This window comes from Pan paniscus, chromosome 11, assembly GCF_029289425.2.
Source record: "Pan paniscus chromosome 11, NHGRI_mPanPan1-v2.0_pri, whole genome shotgun sequence".
In the NCBI taxonomy this organism is placed as follows: Eukaryota; Metazoa; Chordata; class Mammalia; order Primates; family Hominidae; genus Pan; species Pan paniscus.
Window position 1 is genome coordinate 12,868,032 of NC_073260.2, and position 14,627 is coordinate 12,882,658.

Consider the following 14,627-nt stretch of genomic DNA (forward strand, 5'->3'; position numbering starts at 1 on the left):
GAGGTAAAAATTCACTTCCTCATCCCTGGGACTCATGTATGCGGGCCCTGGGAGGACAGCAAAGCCCCTGCTCTGGGTGCGAGGTGACGGAGGTGGCAGGAGCACACGGCTGCTGGAAGATGGCCAGGCAGAAGGCCACTGCTCTGTCATGGGGAGCCAGCAGGGTGACGGCGTTTGAGTTGGAATTTCTCTATGAATCATGGCTTCCTTCACTTTCACCCACCCACGCCATCACGGAGCACGTCTGAATCATGAGAGGTTTTCTGTCTTTCCACAGATCCTTTTCTTCAAAATTTGCTCAATGGCGCACCCATTGATTCTAACTTTAAAACATGACCGTCCTTGGGCATTTTTCGTGAAATTTCACCCAAGTGCATCAGGTACCACGACTCTTGGGGAGACCCCGGTGAAGAGCAGGGCAGCCACATCTAACCACGCTCCACCAGCTGCCAGGTGCCCTGACTGCCGCGCTGTGTGGCACGCTGGGATGAGCAGGCCTGTGCTCCACTTTGGGGTGAGGGGGCCTGGGAACATGCCCCAGAGCCAAGCCTATATGGCAAATTTGTCCCCTACCCCAGGCATCCACACTGGGAGGCTGTGTCCTGTCCACTGCCTACACAGCCCATGAGGGTCCCTGCAGACACCGGCATCTGAATGGGCTCATTCCCCTTCCAGTTCTCCAGGGCAGCCTGGCTGTCCGGGCCCAGCAGCGCATGCTCCCTGGGGCTCCTCAGGATGCTGGGGGCTGAGGGACACCCACCCACAACCAAGTGACACCCTGTTTGTCAGTCAGTGCTGGGCAGCTCCTAGGCCAGGCCATCTGTGTCCTTGTGGGGGTGGAGGCAGCTCTGCTTGGCTGGCTCTGGGGAGCTCCCTGTGGCTGCCCATGTCCCTAACCTCCATGCTCAGAATACACAGGGTCACACGGCTTGTTGGAGGGTGACCGTCCCTGAAGCCAAATGGTGGCAACTGTGCTTCGGCTTCGATTCAGAAACATCCCTCAGGCAGGGCATGGTGAGGACAGTTAACGCTGGCAGGAGGGACACTCACCGCAGTTCTGGAAGGACAGGACAGTGCTGCCTCAGGGCTCACACTTCTATTTCCCTTCAAGTTGGGACCACTCTTTAGTAGATGAAGACGGTCATGTATTCAGCCAGGGTCACACTCAGACCCCTGTTCAGCTCTGGGTTGCTGCTGTGGGAATCTGGCCAGTCACTTAACTTCTTGAGTCCAGACTTCCGTAAATGGGTAGACCCCCCTTCCTCCCACGGGGTGCAGAGGGATCCTGAAGGGAAGCACCTGCCCAGCACAGAGCAGCCTCTCCCTGGATGCCAGGCTCTCCACCCTGTCTGGGAATCGTGGGCGAGCCTGGGGAGCTGTTCTGGACAAGCGGGAGGCACGGTCAAAGGTCTGTGCCCCTGAACCTGAAAGCAGTCTCCCACTTGTATTTACTCTATTTTTTTTTTTTTTTTTTTGGTTTAATGGTATAAAACACAAAGGTTTACAGTGAGCAAAGCAAATTTCTGAGCAGAGACTTCTCCACCCCTATGCCCCTCACTAAGGGCAGCCAGACCTGTTATAAATGGAAGGCACAAAATCAAACTCATCCCGACCCAGGGAACACAGCCCACTCCAGGGCCAAATCTGCAGAGTCCAAGAGTGACAGCCAGTCATTCTGGCTCCAGGCACCACTTCTCCCTGAGCCCCCAACTCCCACGAGCAATGCCGAGTTCAGTGGCTAAAAGAAGCAACTTCAGGTTTATTTACGGAGAAAAGCCTTTGCCATGGCTGCGGAAGGAGCCCGTTGGCCAGTGTGTGTGGACATCAGCGTTATGCGAATGGCTGTGCATGCCAATGGCTGGTATAAGGAACTTTTAAGTCCTCAGGTTAAATGAAAAACTCTGTGGTGCTCTCCACTGCAGCGATACTTGTTATGGTTTTCTACCCTGTTTAAGGTTCTAACCTCTCCCTATTCTCCCACATTTCTTTACATCGACTTTAATTTACTTCAATAGCAAATACAGACCTGTTTTGTTATTTATTTATTTTTTTTGAGACGGAGTCTCACCCTGTGGCCCAGGCCGGAATGCAATGGTGCAATCTCGGCTCACTGCAACCTCCGTCTCCTGGGCTCAAGTGATTTCTATCTGCTTCAGCTGCCTGAGTAGCTGGGACTACAGGTGTGCTCCACCAAGCCTGGCTATTTTTGTGTGTGTGTTTTTATCAGAGACAAAGTTTTACCATGTTGGCCAGGCTGGTCTCAAACTCCTGACCTCAGGTGATCTGCTTGCCTCAGCCTTCCAAAGTGCTGGGATTACAGGCGTAAGCCACCACACCTGGCCCAGACCTGTTTTTCTTTTAACCCGTCACTAAACCCAAGAAATACAGCTGGCCTTGGTCCACAGGGATGGAGCTTTCAGCCCCAGCAACAGAGCAGCGGGACAGTGGAATGGGTGGGCCTGTGCCGACTCACGCCCTTCTCTGTGGACAAGGAGAACGGTAATGATGGTGACGGTGGTGGCTGTGATAACAGTGGCAGCCAGCAGCACTGAGGCAGGCACTGGTCCAGGCCATTCACTGGACCTTTGCAGTTAAACCCACATAGACTCTGGACTAAGCACTATTATTACTATCCTGATTGTGCAGAAAAAGAAATGTTGGCTCAGAAAAGTCAGTGGAAGACCTGAGATTCTAGCCAGGCACCGACTCCGGGGTGTGCCCCAACCCCTGGCTCTGCACCTCCTGGGGGTGGCCACACTGTGACTCGGAGGCCCGACATTGAGACACTACATTGTAATGAATCACAGATTTCAGTCCTTAGAGTGGGGAAGAGAATAAGGTTTGAAGGGTTCCCACCACCCGCCCTGGACCCCACACTGGGACCGTCACCCACTTCACCCCACCCCAGCAACTCGAAGGCCCACCCAGGTTAAGGAACTAGACTGACTGGCCACCAGCCTAGAGAGCCCCCTTGGAAGGACACAGAGCTGCCACTTTGCGTCACAGTGGAGAGGATTTGGAGCACGACACACTGGGTCTCCACCTTGTCTTTGGCCAGTTACTCCACCTCTCGGAGTCTCCATTTCTCCCCACGACACAGGGAGGAATGAGGCCTGGGGTAGGAACCAGTGATCACGTATGGAAAGCCTCAGGCCCCAGGCTGAGCACACAGCAGGTGCTTAAACGGTGCCACCATTAGGCCCACAGGCAGGCCGGAGCAGAATGGGAGGGGAGATGGCTCGACGCTGAGGCCGCTGCTGCCAGCACGTCCCACCTATATCCATTTGGCATCACAAAGCACCCCGTGAGACAGGTTCTGCCGTGACCCCATGGTAAACAGCAGGTATGTGACTTGCCCCTGTCCACAGTGGAGTGGGCTGGTCTGGAGGTATGTCAGTGTAACCTCTGCCCTGGTGACCACCTGTGGCAGCAGCAGCTCCTCTGAGGCCTTCCTCACATACCCTGGGCTGCACCACACGCAGGGCCCCATGCAAATGGGGTGTCCATAAGCAGGTGGACTTCACAGCCACCCACAGCTCCCCTGCTTTGAGAAGGGCAGGTGTGAAATTTTATGCACACCTATGTTTCTAATGTCCCAGCCAGCCATTTTTTCCCTGAGTTATCAAAAAAAGAAAAAAAAGTCTATATATGACAATCAGGTTGGTTTTTATGATTTACTGAAAATCAAAGACAAAGGGGGACTTTTTTGTCTTGTTTTTGCTATGACAGGTTTAGAAATTTGTTGTACTACATTGATTCAATTTTGCTTGATTTCAGCCATCTTTCAATAATGCAGCCGGCTTCTGCTAGCTGGGTACACAAGAGAAAACCCCAAGGAATGGAGAATATTGAAATGGTTCTACCATTTCCATCTTTGAGATGAATGTTCCTCTCGGAGGAGAGCTGGCTGTGGCGTGTGACTGCTTAACCACCCGCTCTACAGAAGAGAAGCCACACACCCCGTGCTGTCTTAGGGAAACAGGAGGGCCCTGGTGGTCTGACTCAACTCCCTTTCTTCAGAGTTATCATCCGCATGCCAGTCCTGGGTTTCCTTTTTATTAGGAAAATGTGTGAACTGTTTGAAAGCAGGCTGCCAGATGTGTTCCAGCTTATGAAGCACAGTGGAAGGTACCCTGACCTCATGAAGCACAGTGGAAGGTACCCTGACCTCATGAAGCACAGTGGAAGGTACCCTGACCTCATGAAGCACAGTGGAAGGTACCCTGACCTCATGAAGCACAGTGGAAGGTACCCTGACCTCATGAAGCACAGTGGACGGTACCCTGACCTCATGAAGCACAGTGGAAGGTACCCTGACCTCATGAAGCACAGTGGAAGGTACCCTGACCTCATGAAGCACAGTGGAAGGTACCCTGACCTCATGAAGCACAGCGGACGGTACCCTGACCTCATGAAGCACAGCGGAAGGTACCCTGACCTCATGAAGCACAGCGGACGGTACCCTGACCTCATGAAGCACAGTGGAAGGTACCCTGACCTCATGAAGCACAGTGGACGGTACCCTGACCTCATGAAGCACAGTGGAAGGTACCCTGACCTCATGAAGCACAGCGGACGGTACCCTGACCTCATGAAGCACAGTGGAAGGTACCCTGACCTCATGAAGCACAGCGGACGGTACCCTGACCTCATGAAGCACAGCGGAAGGTACCCTGACCTCATGAAGCACAGCGGACGGTACCCTGACCTCATGAAGCACAGTGGAAGGTACCCTGACCTCATGAAGCACAGTGGACGGTACCCTGACCTCATGAAGCACAGTGGAAGGTACCCTGACCTCATGAAGCACAGTGGAAGTACCCTGACCTTATGAAGCACAGTGGACAGTACCCTGACCTCATGAAGCACAGTGGAAGGTACCCTGACCTGCCCCTAAATTGTGGAGACGCTTGGTCATTTCCCGAAACCCCTCCTGGTGGCAAATAATAAAAGAAAACAAATGGAGGAAGAAAAGTCAACCTGGTGCCTGTCCTCCAACCTCCACCTTCCCAAAGCTGAGACTTCTTTTAAAAAAGGAGAACTGAGGCTCTGTCTGTCATGTAAAACATTCTGACTTAGAGAAGACAAGATGTGGGTCATATTTGACTGGAAGTAGGAAATACATTAGAATTGAGTTACTTTATCTAAGAAACACATTTGGGTGAAACGAAAGTGTTTTTCTCAGAAGAGAACGGAACACCTCCACCTGTCCCTCTCTTGGAGTGGATCCCTAGGGGAACACGAGAGACGCCGGTGTGCAGGCGATGGCCCAGGCCTGCCCTCCCCTCCCCTGATGGCTTGCTTACCTCTTTTTCGATTTCTGCTAGAGATTTGATGGTGATTCCGAGGAGATCAAAGGGCTGCATCTGAAAACACAGATGAAGTTGCCCTTTTAAATAGCTGGAAAATGCTCCTCCCGCACTTACTTTTATGCATGACAATGGTAACACCTCAAGCCACGGTGTGATCTAGCGTTTCTCTACCCACTTTCCACAGGAAGACAGTCAGTGGGACTCTCGGTCACGCGTGGGGGTGGCAGGAGAAGTGATGATAGAGCCTGCTGCAGGAATGTGGCCCTCAAGGTGCTGGCCCCTGTGCTGCGTTGTGGGATCTTTGCCTAGTTGTGGTCTGTGGCACCCAGGGGGATCCAGGTCTCCTGGAGGACTGACCGTGGCTGGCCTGCTTCACCTGTCTTCTCCCCCTGCCAGCAGAACACGCAGGCAAGGTTTGCTCTTTCTCGCTGCAGCTATAAACCGGAGGTGCCCAAGCTCTCCCCGGAGGCCGCCCAGCCACTGTGTCTGGGTAAGGCAGGAGGTTTAAGGAACTCCAGGGAGGAAGAGTTCCTTAGGGGGAATCCAGGGTAGGAGCTGGGGGGATTCCAGGTCTTTGGAAATGCCAGGTAAATGAAACAACTGCCCATCAATTATCATTTGAGAAATCGATGTGGAAAAAATGATAACATTGCATTTTAATGAGAGTTTTTATAATTTCATGAAGATTGGAGACTTAAAAAAATGCTGGCTTTTCAACAGACAGCATGAAAAATCAAATACACATGGCAGTTGAGTGAGCTAGAGGCCCATAGAAGCCTGGACTCAGAGGCTCGGAGGGCAGAGGGCGTCCAGTCCATGTGGCTCCTGGTCTGAGTCCCTACTGGGCACATGAGTGTTCTGTGCTCCCCAGAGGGGTCCCTGGCCCAGCCTCCTGGGGCCGAGGCTAAACCTGAGGGCCTTCGACAGAACCCCAGGGCCCGCATGGTCCTGAAGGGCAGCAGCTCAGGGATGGGAGTGGAGCTGGAGCCTCCGCGAAGCCAGCAGGGGTTTCCTGCGAGGCCGGCTCTGGAGCCTGAGGACCCAGACTCAAAACCAGTCTCAGCGCCTCCTGGCGATGCAGCTGCGGGTTAAATCCCTTCCTCATTCCCTCGTCCATTAAAAGCGGCGGCCCCCGTAGTGGGGCTGCGGGGCGCTGCACTGAGAAGAGCAGGGAGCGCAGGGCACCGGGCCTGGCTGGGTGTGTGTCCTTGGAGCCCTGGCCGAGGTGGCAGCGCCCGGCAGCAGCACATTCGCGAGGGCGATCTTGGGACGGGGCCACCGAGTCACACGTTCCGCTCGCGGCTGCTCTGCCGGTAGCCACGGAACAGTGTGGTGCTCTCTGTGCTGCCAAAACGAGGGGTGCGAGAGCGGGGCCGCCTGCCCGCGACCCAGCAGAGGTGCAGCTGCTGTGTCATTAGGCTCTAACCACCCCACTAAATTCTCCCAACTGGAGCTGGTGAGCAGGACAGAGCTGCCTCTCCCAGGGAACGGCGGCAGAGGCGCCAGCGTCGCCATGGCAACGCGGCCCCGTGGAGTCGGCTGAAGTTCCTGGAGCTCCGCATGTCACGTCACGAGCATTTTTCAAGATTAAGCTGCTTACCAGAAGGGTTCAGAGGAGGCCTATTCTATTTCACGAAAATGGAAACTACAGAGCAGGTCAAATCGCAAGCCGGGTGGTTTTAAGTGGATCCAAGAAAAACACTGAAGGATTCTTTAGCTGTGCCCAAGCTGGGGCCTTCATGTTTATTAGCTAGTCAAGGCCAACTTCTGCAGAAAGGATCAAAACCAGAAACGGGTTTGCTGAGCCAGCGTGGGGCAAGCCTGCGCAGCTGGGAGGGGGCCACTGCCACCTTGGGGGCTGGCGCCATTGGAGGGCTGACCCTAGCAGTGAGAGGCAGAGACCCCACTGCCATGCAGGGTGGCCGCCCCTCACAGTCTGAAGTTGGCCTTTGGTCCCGGCCAGCTCACTCGGTCCCTCTGATAAAAAGATGGCGTGAGCCTGGCCTGCGCGAGAGTGCTGATGTGGATGGTTGGGTCCATGCTGGACTGGCATGGGCAGGAGACCACAGCTAGAGGCACCACATTTGCATGGCGGCCTCCGTGTCAGAGCGCAGAATGCAGCTATGACAATGGGAAAACGAGGCAGCCTCCTTTCTACAGGAAATTGTCATCCTTAAGTAAGAAAGAACAAAACTTACTAAGTTGGACTTGGGAGACAAAGAACATTCACAACCAGGGAAGCTCAGGTCGGGTTAATCACGTGCGGTATGGCAAAGGCTCAGTGCACCTGAGCTTGTCTGACAGCCTCTTGCTACTTTCCCATCCCCCAGCTGTTGTTTTCTTCATTTCTCAAAACACCTACTACATGGGGCACTGGCTGATAGGGCCAGAGATGCACACGACCCACCCCCCAACCTCAGGAGTTCCTGTCACTGGGTTGCAGGGTTCAGCTTCCAGTGGGAGAGAGGACACGCAGGCGGACAAGATTCCGGTAGGGGAAGGGGCGTGAGTACTGCCAGAACAGCTCTGCGTGCCGTGTAAATCAGGATGGAGGGACCTCAGGCTGGGGGGTGGCAGAGGGGAAGGGCGATCATGCATAAAACTTACACTTTCTGGAACACAAGAAAACTTCTCTGAAATCATAAAAGGCACACCATCCATTGCTGCAAAAGAAGAAAAAAAAAAGATGGCATTAAAGGTATTGAAGATGGCATTTAGTTGTCCAGCAACTGAAGATGTCGAAACAGAGAATATGAATCCGTCACTGGATGGAGTCAGGTGACATCCAGCACAGATGTGCTGGAGCTTTGAAAGAGGACAGGTCTCACCCCTGCTGCCAGGACACACAACCTACTGAGAGAGGCAGGCGCCTCGTCATCCCCTGAGCACCAGGCAGTTGTGTAGACAAGAGCTCTAGGAGCAGAGAGCGGCTGGTCCAGAACCCCTACTCTCCACCCCTGGAGTCTGGTCTCTGATCTGTAACGGGAGAGTCACCAGGGGCTGGCAGCAGGATGAAGGTGACACAGCTGGCAGGGACAGGCTGCAGTGAGATGAAGGCAGTAAGCACGTGCATTAGACATGCTCTAAGGTGCTGTTGGGCTCAGGGGAAAAGACTAAGTGGGAGGAAAGAGGAGCTCAGGAGTCAGATTGGCTGGGTTCAAATCCCAGCTGGTGACTGCAGATGAGCAACTGAAGTTGAAAGACGAAAAACTGAAGTCACATTTAAAAAGATGGCGCCGCCTACGTGACAGGGTGCCTGTGCATCAGAAGTGGAGTGTGTGGGGCACCTGGCCAGCGCTGGCACAGAGCAGGTGCTTGGCATGTGGGGGCAACAGTGGCTGTCGCTCTCAGTCACTCAGACCCAGGGCATCAAGGGCTGACTCGAGGCTCACCAGTGTGCTCAATTTTAACAGGACACGAGAAAAAGGGCATGGAACGGGGACGCAACGACGGAGAAACCAGGGGCCTGGTTCCTTTTCTGTGGCCACCCCTCCCTCCGCCCTGTCCCAGGGGATCGCTTTCAAAAGCACACGGACAGAAACGACCCAGGGTGTGCCTCCGTAAGTGAGCACTTCTCTATGAATTATAACCTCAGAGAGGAGGACTCTGGTGCCACACCAGGACTGGAAATCCTGCCACATTGAGGAACAGGTCACACTGGACGAGACGTGATGCCGGCATTCACAGAGCCAACGTGGCAGCCATGTGGCTGCTGGGACAGTGGTAGGGGCCTCTCCAGTGTCGGCTTCTCCCTTAGGTCTGGGAAGAGTCGGGAACATGCAGCTGCAGTTGTGAGGGGCCTGGTCATGAGTGCAGGGACGCGGAGCCCCGAAGTCAGGGGTGGCCACACCCTGAGGTGGTGGCTATGCAGTAAATTGTGGTTTCAGGGAGAAACGGAGTGAGCACAATGGAAGCAAGGTAGAGCATGGGGGCAGCGGTGGGCAGTGTGCTCCCGGGACCAACAATCTTTGCTTCCCCCAGTGTCTCCTGGAATGATGACTTCTCTGGAACCTTCAGTGGTCATGTTTTTTTTTTTCTCAGTCCTAACAAAGAAGAGTAGCAGAAGCAGAAAGCAGCAAAGCAAGAGGAAAGGACATAAGAGAAGAAGAAACCTGGGACGGATCCTCCCAACCAGCAAGAAAAGCCGAATGGCTCATGCTACGTTCATACAGGGATAAAACATCATAGAACTCTGCTCACGCTTTATTTTAGGGAAGGAAAGAAACGAAACCTTCTTGGATCAGCATGAAGAAAAAGACACAGCACAGGTGGCGGCAGTCACTGCATTCCCCGCGCCCTCCTCTCTTGGAAGGGCCGCTGCCCAGTGTGGCTGCTGGACTTAGATAGAGACTCCTGGTCAGAGGCCTTCTCCCATTTCAGGTGGTGCTGGCAACCTGCTGTCAGCTGACGGAAGAGATGGGACAAAAGTCCCCAACAGGCAACACTTCCCCAGAAAGTGGGGTGAGGGGAAGGCCCCAAACAATCTCATTCAGTACGTCCCGCATTTGGGCCTCAATCTCGTTCAGGACATCCCGCGTGCAGACCTGCGTGTGAACTCTAAGTACCTATGCGTGTATGCTGCTTCACAGATGAAAAAGTTCAGCAATGAATAAAGGAGTCTCGAAGAGCCACAAAGCCTTCTAGAGAAGGGCAGAGTCGAGTCCCACCGGATATCCAGGAAGAGGTGTGCCAGCTCCCGCCACCATCTGCCCGACCTGACTTCCATGCCCTTCCTAGTGCTGCTGAGATGGGCCGGGCACTTGTAACACTTTTGATCATTTTAGAGATTGGGAAGCAGAGGCTCTGAGAAGTCGGTGCTTGCTGGGGTCACAAAGGTAGGCAGCAGTGGCCCCAAAGCTCTGGATAGTACAGGCTACTTGACCTCCCCAGTAAAGTCCCGAAGCCCACTCTTCACCTGTCATGGTCCTCACTTCCCACCCTGCCCACATCCACCTCTTCCACAGCTTCTCTTGCCTGCTAGACAGACAGCAGGGTCCACAGCAGAGTCCTCTCTGCACGCCCAGGTACTGTGCACAGGCCCTGGCAATTGCTCCCCTGCAGAACCCACTCACCATTCATTCCCCAGACTTTCTGCCTCTGATGTTTTAAAGACCTTATTAGTATTTGGGAGTGAAGAACTGCCTCTCACTGGTGACAGTTGTTTCTATCTACATGTCACTGTATGTCTAGGGATCCTGTGTGTTACAAAGGTGGTAAGGTGATGTGCAAAGACCTGATTACACGAGGAACTGAGGGGGCTGGGAAGTACTGGGGGTGGCAGAGAGGAAGGGGGCTCCTCCTATGGGAGGCCTCCCTAGTCAGAGGCTGTCAGTACTGCCTGTGCCTCCAATGGACAGAGAAGGGCAGGGTTTCCAAGATGGGGGTCTCGACTGGCATTGAAGGCCCTGGCCCCTTGCACCTGACCCTCTTCCCGGCTTACCCATCCCTTCCTCCCTCTATGCTTGTACCTCAACTGTCCTTCCCAGTCTTCTGAGTGCCTCTCCTGCAGCATGCCTTCCCCAAGGCCCTCCCTGGGGTCTGGCCAGGCCCGTGTCTCCTCTCCTCTTCTTGTAGGTGCATGTGCGAGTCACCTCTGCATTCCAGGTCCCCAGCCCAGGGGCAGGGCCTGGGGGCTCAGGGGCTCTGCTGGAGAGGGAGGGCTGCTGTTCCCATGCACGGGGATCTGGGGAACTGGGTAGGGGGCTCCAGCCTGGGGCAAGTGCCTAACTCTCTCAGGACCTGGGGACCCTGCTCACTGCTACCCCGCCTGCTGCTGCTGCAGATGAAAGCCATGGATGGAAGAAGCCTGGGAATCACTTCTAGGAACTGGGAAGATCTAAGCAGGGAGGGAAATGTTTTAAAAAATTCACATAAAATTAACCATTTTAAAGTGAACAATTCAGTGGCATTTAGAACATTCACAATGGTGTGCGATCACCACCTCCATCTAGTTCCAAAACATTTCCATCGCTCCAAAGCCAAACCCCTCACCCATGAAGCAGTTTCTCCCTGCTCCCACAAGGAGCGTGTGTTTCTTTCTCCTTCCAACTGATGATCATGTCTTTGAAAGAGAAGGATCTAGAAACATAGGTGGTCCTGTAAGCCTGGCTTTCTGACCACAGTAGCCAGGCCTCCTGTCACGCTGCGCTCTTGCCTTGCTAGTCAGCAGAGGAGATGAGGAAGAATGGGTTGCCCAGGCTGGCTGCTCTGAGTTTAGGGCTTTAAATAAAAATCAAGGATAAAAAAGTAACTTGTTGATATGGTTTAGCTATGTCCCCACCCAAATATCATCTTGAATTTAGCTCCTATAATCCCCACGAGTCGTGGGAGGGACCCAGTGGGAGGTAATTGAATCATGGGGGTGGGTTTTTTCCATGCTATTCTCATGAGAGTGAATAAGTCTCATGAGATCTGATGGTTTTATAAAGGGGAGTTTCCCCTGCACATGCTTCTCTTGCCTGCTGCCATGTAAGGCATGCCTTTGCTCCTCCTTTGCCTTCTGCCATGATTGTGAGGTCTCCCCAGCCATGTGGAACTGTGAGTCCATTAAACCTCTCTTTCTTTATAAATTATGGAGTCTTAGGTATTTCTTTATAGCAGTATGAAAATGGACTATACACTTGTAAAACTTAGATATCAACAATAGCATTTTTTGTACATATATTGACATAGTTTAGATATATGTCCCTGACAAGTCTCATGTTAAAATGTAATCCCCAATGTTGGAGATCGAGACCTGGTGGGAGGTGTTTGGGTCATGGAGGTGGATCCCTCATGGCTTGGTGCTGTTCTCACGGTAGTGAGTGATTCTCACAAGATCTGGTTAAGTGCGTGGCACCTCCCCTGGCCCTCTCTCTCACTCCTGCTCTGGCCATGTGATACGCCTGTTCCCCCTTCACCTTCCACCATGACTGGAAGCTTCCTGGGGCTTCCCGAGAAGCAGATGCCAGTGCCATGATTCCTGCACAGCCTGTAGAACCGTGGGCCAAGAGCCAATTCAATCTCTGTTCTTTATCAATGACCCAGTCTCAGGTATTCCTTTATAGCAATATAAGAACAGCCTAACACACAAATATATATATATATATCTATCACATATATTATGTAAAAATATACCTTTACATAGATTATAGATTTACATTTTTTTTTTTTTTGAGATGGAGTCTCGCTCTGTCTCCCAGGCTGGAGTGCAGTGGCGTAATCTTGGCTTACTGCAAGCTCCTCCTCCTGGGTTCACGTCATTCTCCTGCCTCAGCCTCCCGAGTAGCTGGGACTACAGGCACCCGCCACCATGCCTGGCTAATTTTTTTGTATTTTTAGTAGAGACAGGGTTTCACCGTGTTAGCCAGGATGGTCTCGATCTCCTGACCTTGTGATCCGCCCGCCTCAGCCTCCCAAAGTCTTGGGATTACAGGCGTGAGCCACCGCGACCGGCAGATTTACATTTTGTATATATAATATGTAAGGTATGAATTATATATTTCCATTATAAGTGCATACGTATGCATATGCATACACACACCCACATATGATTAGGACAAGGCCCTCCCTTAGCCACTGAGAGACTGCAGGGAGCGGGCAGGGTGCTCACCTTGCCTCCCAGTGGGCCCTGAAGTCCCTCAGAGGCACTTCCTGTTCGTCTGCAGGCCCTCCTCACATCTGCCCTCCAGAGGTGAAGCCCTCCCTCCCAGACCTTCTGGGGCACCCTGGGGAGTTGGTGGGGCCCATGGCCAACCTGCTCCACATGCAGGCATCGAGGTGCCTGGGTGAGGGCACCTTCTGGCCCTCAGGCAGGCTCAGTGGTAACACCTTAGTGAGGAGGCAAAGATGAGATGTGAGATCATTGCGGGATGCCCCACAGCAGCCACTGGGAGGGAAGGAAGACGCATTCCTGAAATGTCTGAGGAGCAAGAGGCAGCAGCAAGGGGGGCCCTCAGGACTTTGACGGCCTCGCTCCACCCCTCGGCCCACGTGCTCCTGACTGGACCAGCAGCAGAGATGAGGAGACCTGCTCTGACCTAATCCTGACTGCAAGGAGGAGCTGTCTGGTCAAGCGACAGAGACGGGAGCCTCAGGACAGACCACCACCGTCTGAGAGTTCACGACAGAAGGAGGGGCATAGTCAGATGCTCCCTATGTTCTTCTAGAAAATAGACTTTTATTTTTTGTAGAGATGGGGGTCTCACTGTCCAGGCTGTCCAGGCTGGTCTTGAACTTCTGGCCTCAAGTGACTTTCCCAGCCCGACTTCCCAAAGTGTTGGGATTACAGGTGTGAGCCACCACACATGGCCTAGAAAACAGATTTTAACAAACTCAGAGGAAAGAAAGAGGAGGTGATAGGATCCCATGGGCTGAAGCTCACAGTGGGAGCTGAATCGCGAGGAGCGGGGCTCTCACAGTGCCCTTCTCACCAGCACAGGGAGGCTCCAAAGAGAAGCAAGTGCCACCAGGACCAGCAAGACTCTGCTAAGCAGATAATCTGCCCACCAAATCCTACTTATTTTAGAAAATCTAGTATATCAAAGATTAAAGCAGGCTGAAATAATATGGATTTCAGCAAAGCATCTTACAAATTTTCTCATGTTATCCATGTACACAAGATAGATAAATACAGCTGGCTACTGTGGAGGTTAGCAGAATCCATAACTGGTTGAACCACACATTCAAGAAGCTGATTAAGAGACCAATGCTAACCTTAAGTGACCCCTGTGAAGGGTGCCCAGGGCATGATCAATGACTCAAATGAAGACACACAGGGTATGCTCATCCAATGCATGCCTGATGGGAAGCCGAGGTGGGCAGTCTACAAACCAGATAACAGAGTGAAAACCAGTAAAGTCTCAAAAAGTTGTGATCATGGGCCAAATGTAATGGAAGGAGTTCACTAGAGACCCATGAAGAGTCTCGTAGTGTAGGTCCGAAAACCCAACTGTGTTGGATGGAATGGAAGAGGCGTGGAATAACAGCAGGAGACAGGAAAGAAGGCGGCTGTAGGTGAGTAAGTCAATGACGTGATCTGACTATTTAAACGGAGCATTATAAGGTTACAGTGCCGCAGTCCTGGTGCCCGGATGAGTCACTCACCCTGGTCTACTTGGAGCTTGAGTGGGGCACTCAGAGTCAGAACCACCTTCCCAGAGGGTCATCCCGGGGGCCTTCAAGGAGGCCAGAGTGGTGAGGGAACGTGAAGCCAGACCACGTGAGGGAAAGGAGAAGCAGCCATCAGGTTCGATGGCCCAGGAAGGCACAATCCTGTCCATTTCTATTCATCCTAGCACCCTGCCCAGCACCCTCAGAGCCCAGTATGGTGTCCAG

At 53.0% G+C, this 14,627-nt stretch overlaps 1 protein-coding gene across 1 annotated transcript in view; it reads right to left on the bottom strand.

The window, feature by feature from the left end:
* The window catches only part of MVB12B (multivesicular body subunit 12B), a 180,170-nt gene that overhangs the window by 17,167 nt on the left and 148,376 nt on the right, over positions 1-14,627 (bottom strand). Inside the window, exons 8-9 of the mRNA XM_034929072.4 lie at positions 7,920-7,975; positions 5,307-5,366 (exon numbers count right to left, since the gene is read on the bottom strand). Coding sequence (XP_034784963.1) covers positions 5,307-5,366; positions 7,920-7,975 — 116 coding nt within the window. The remainder of the gene's footprint in view (positions 1-5,306; positions 5,367-7,919; positions 7,976-14,627) is intronic.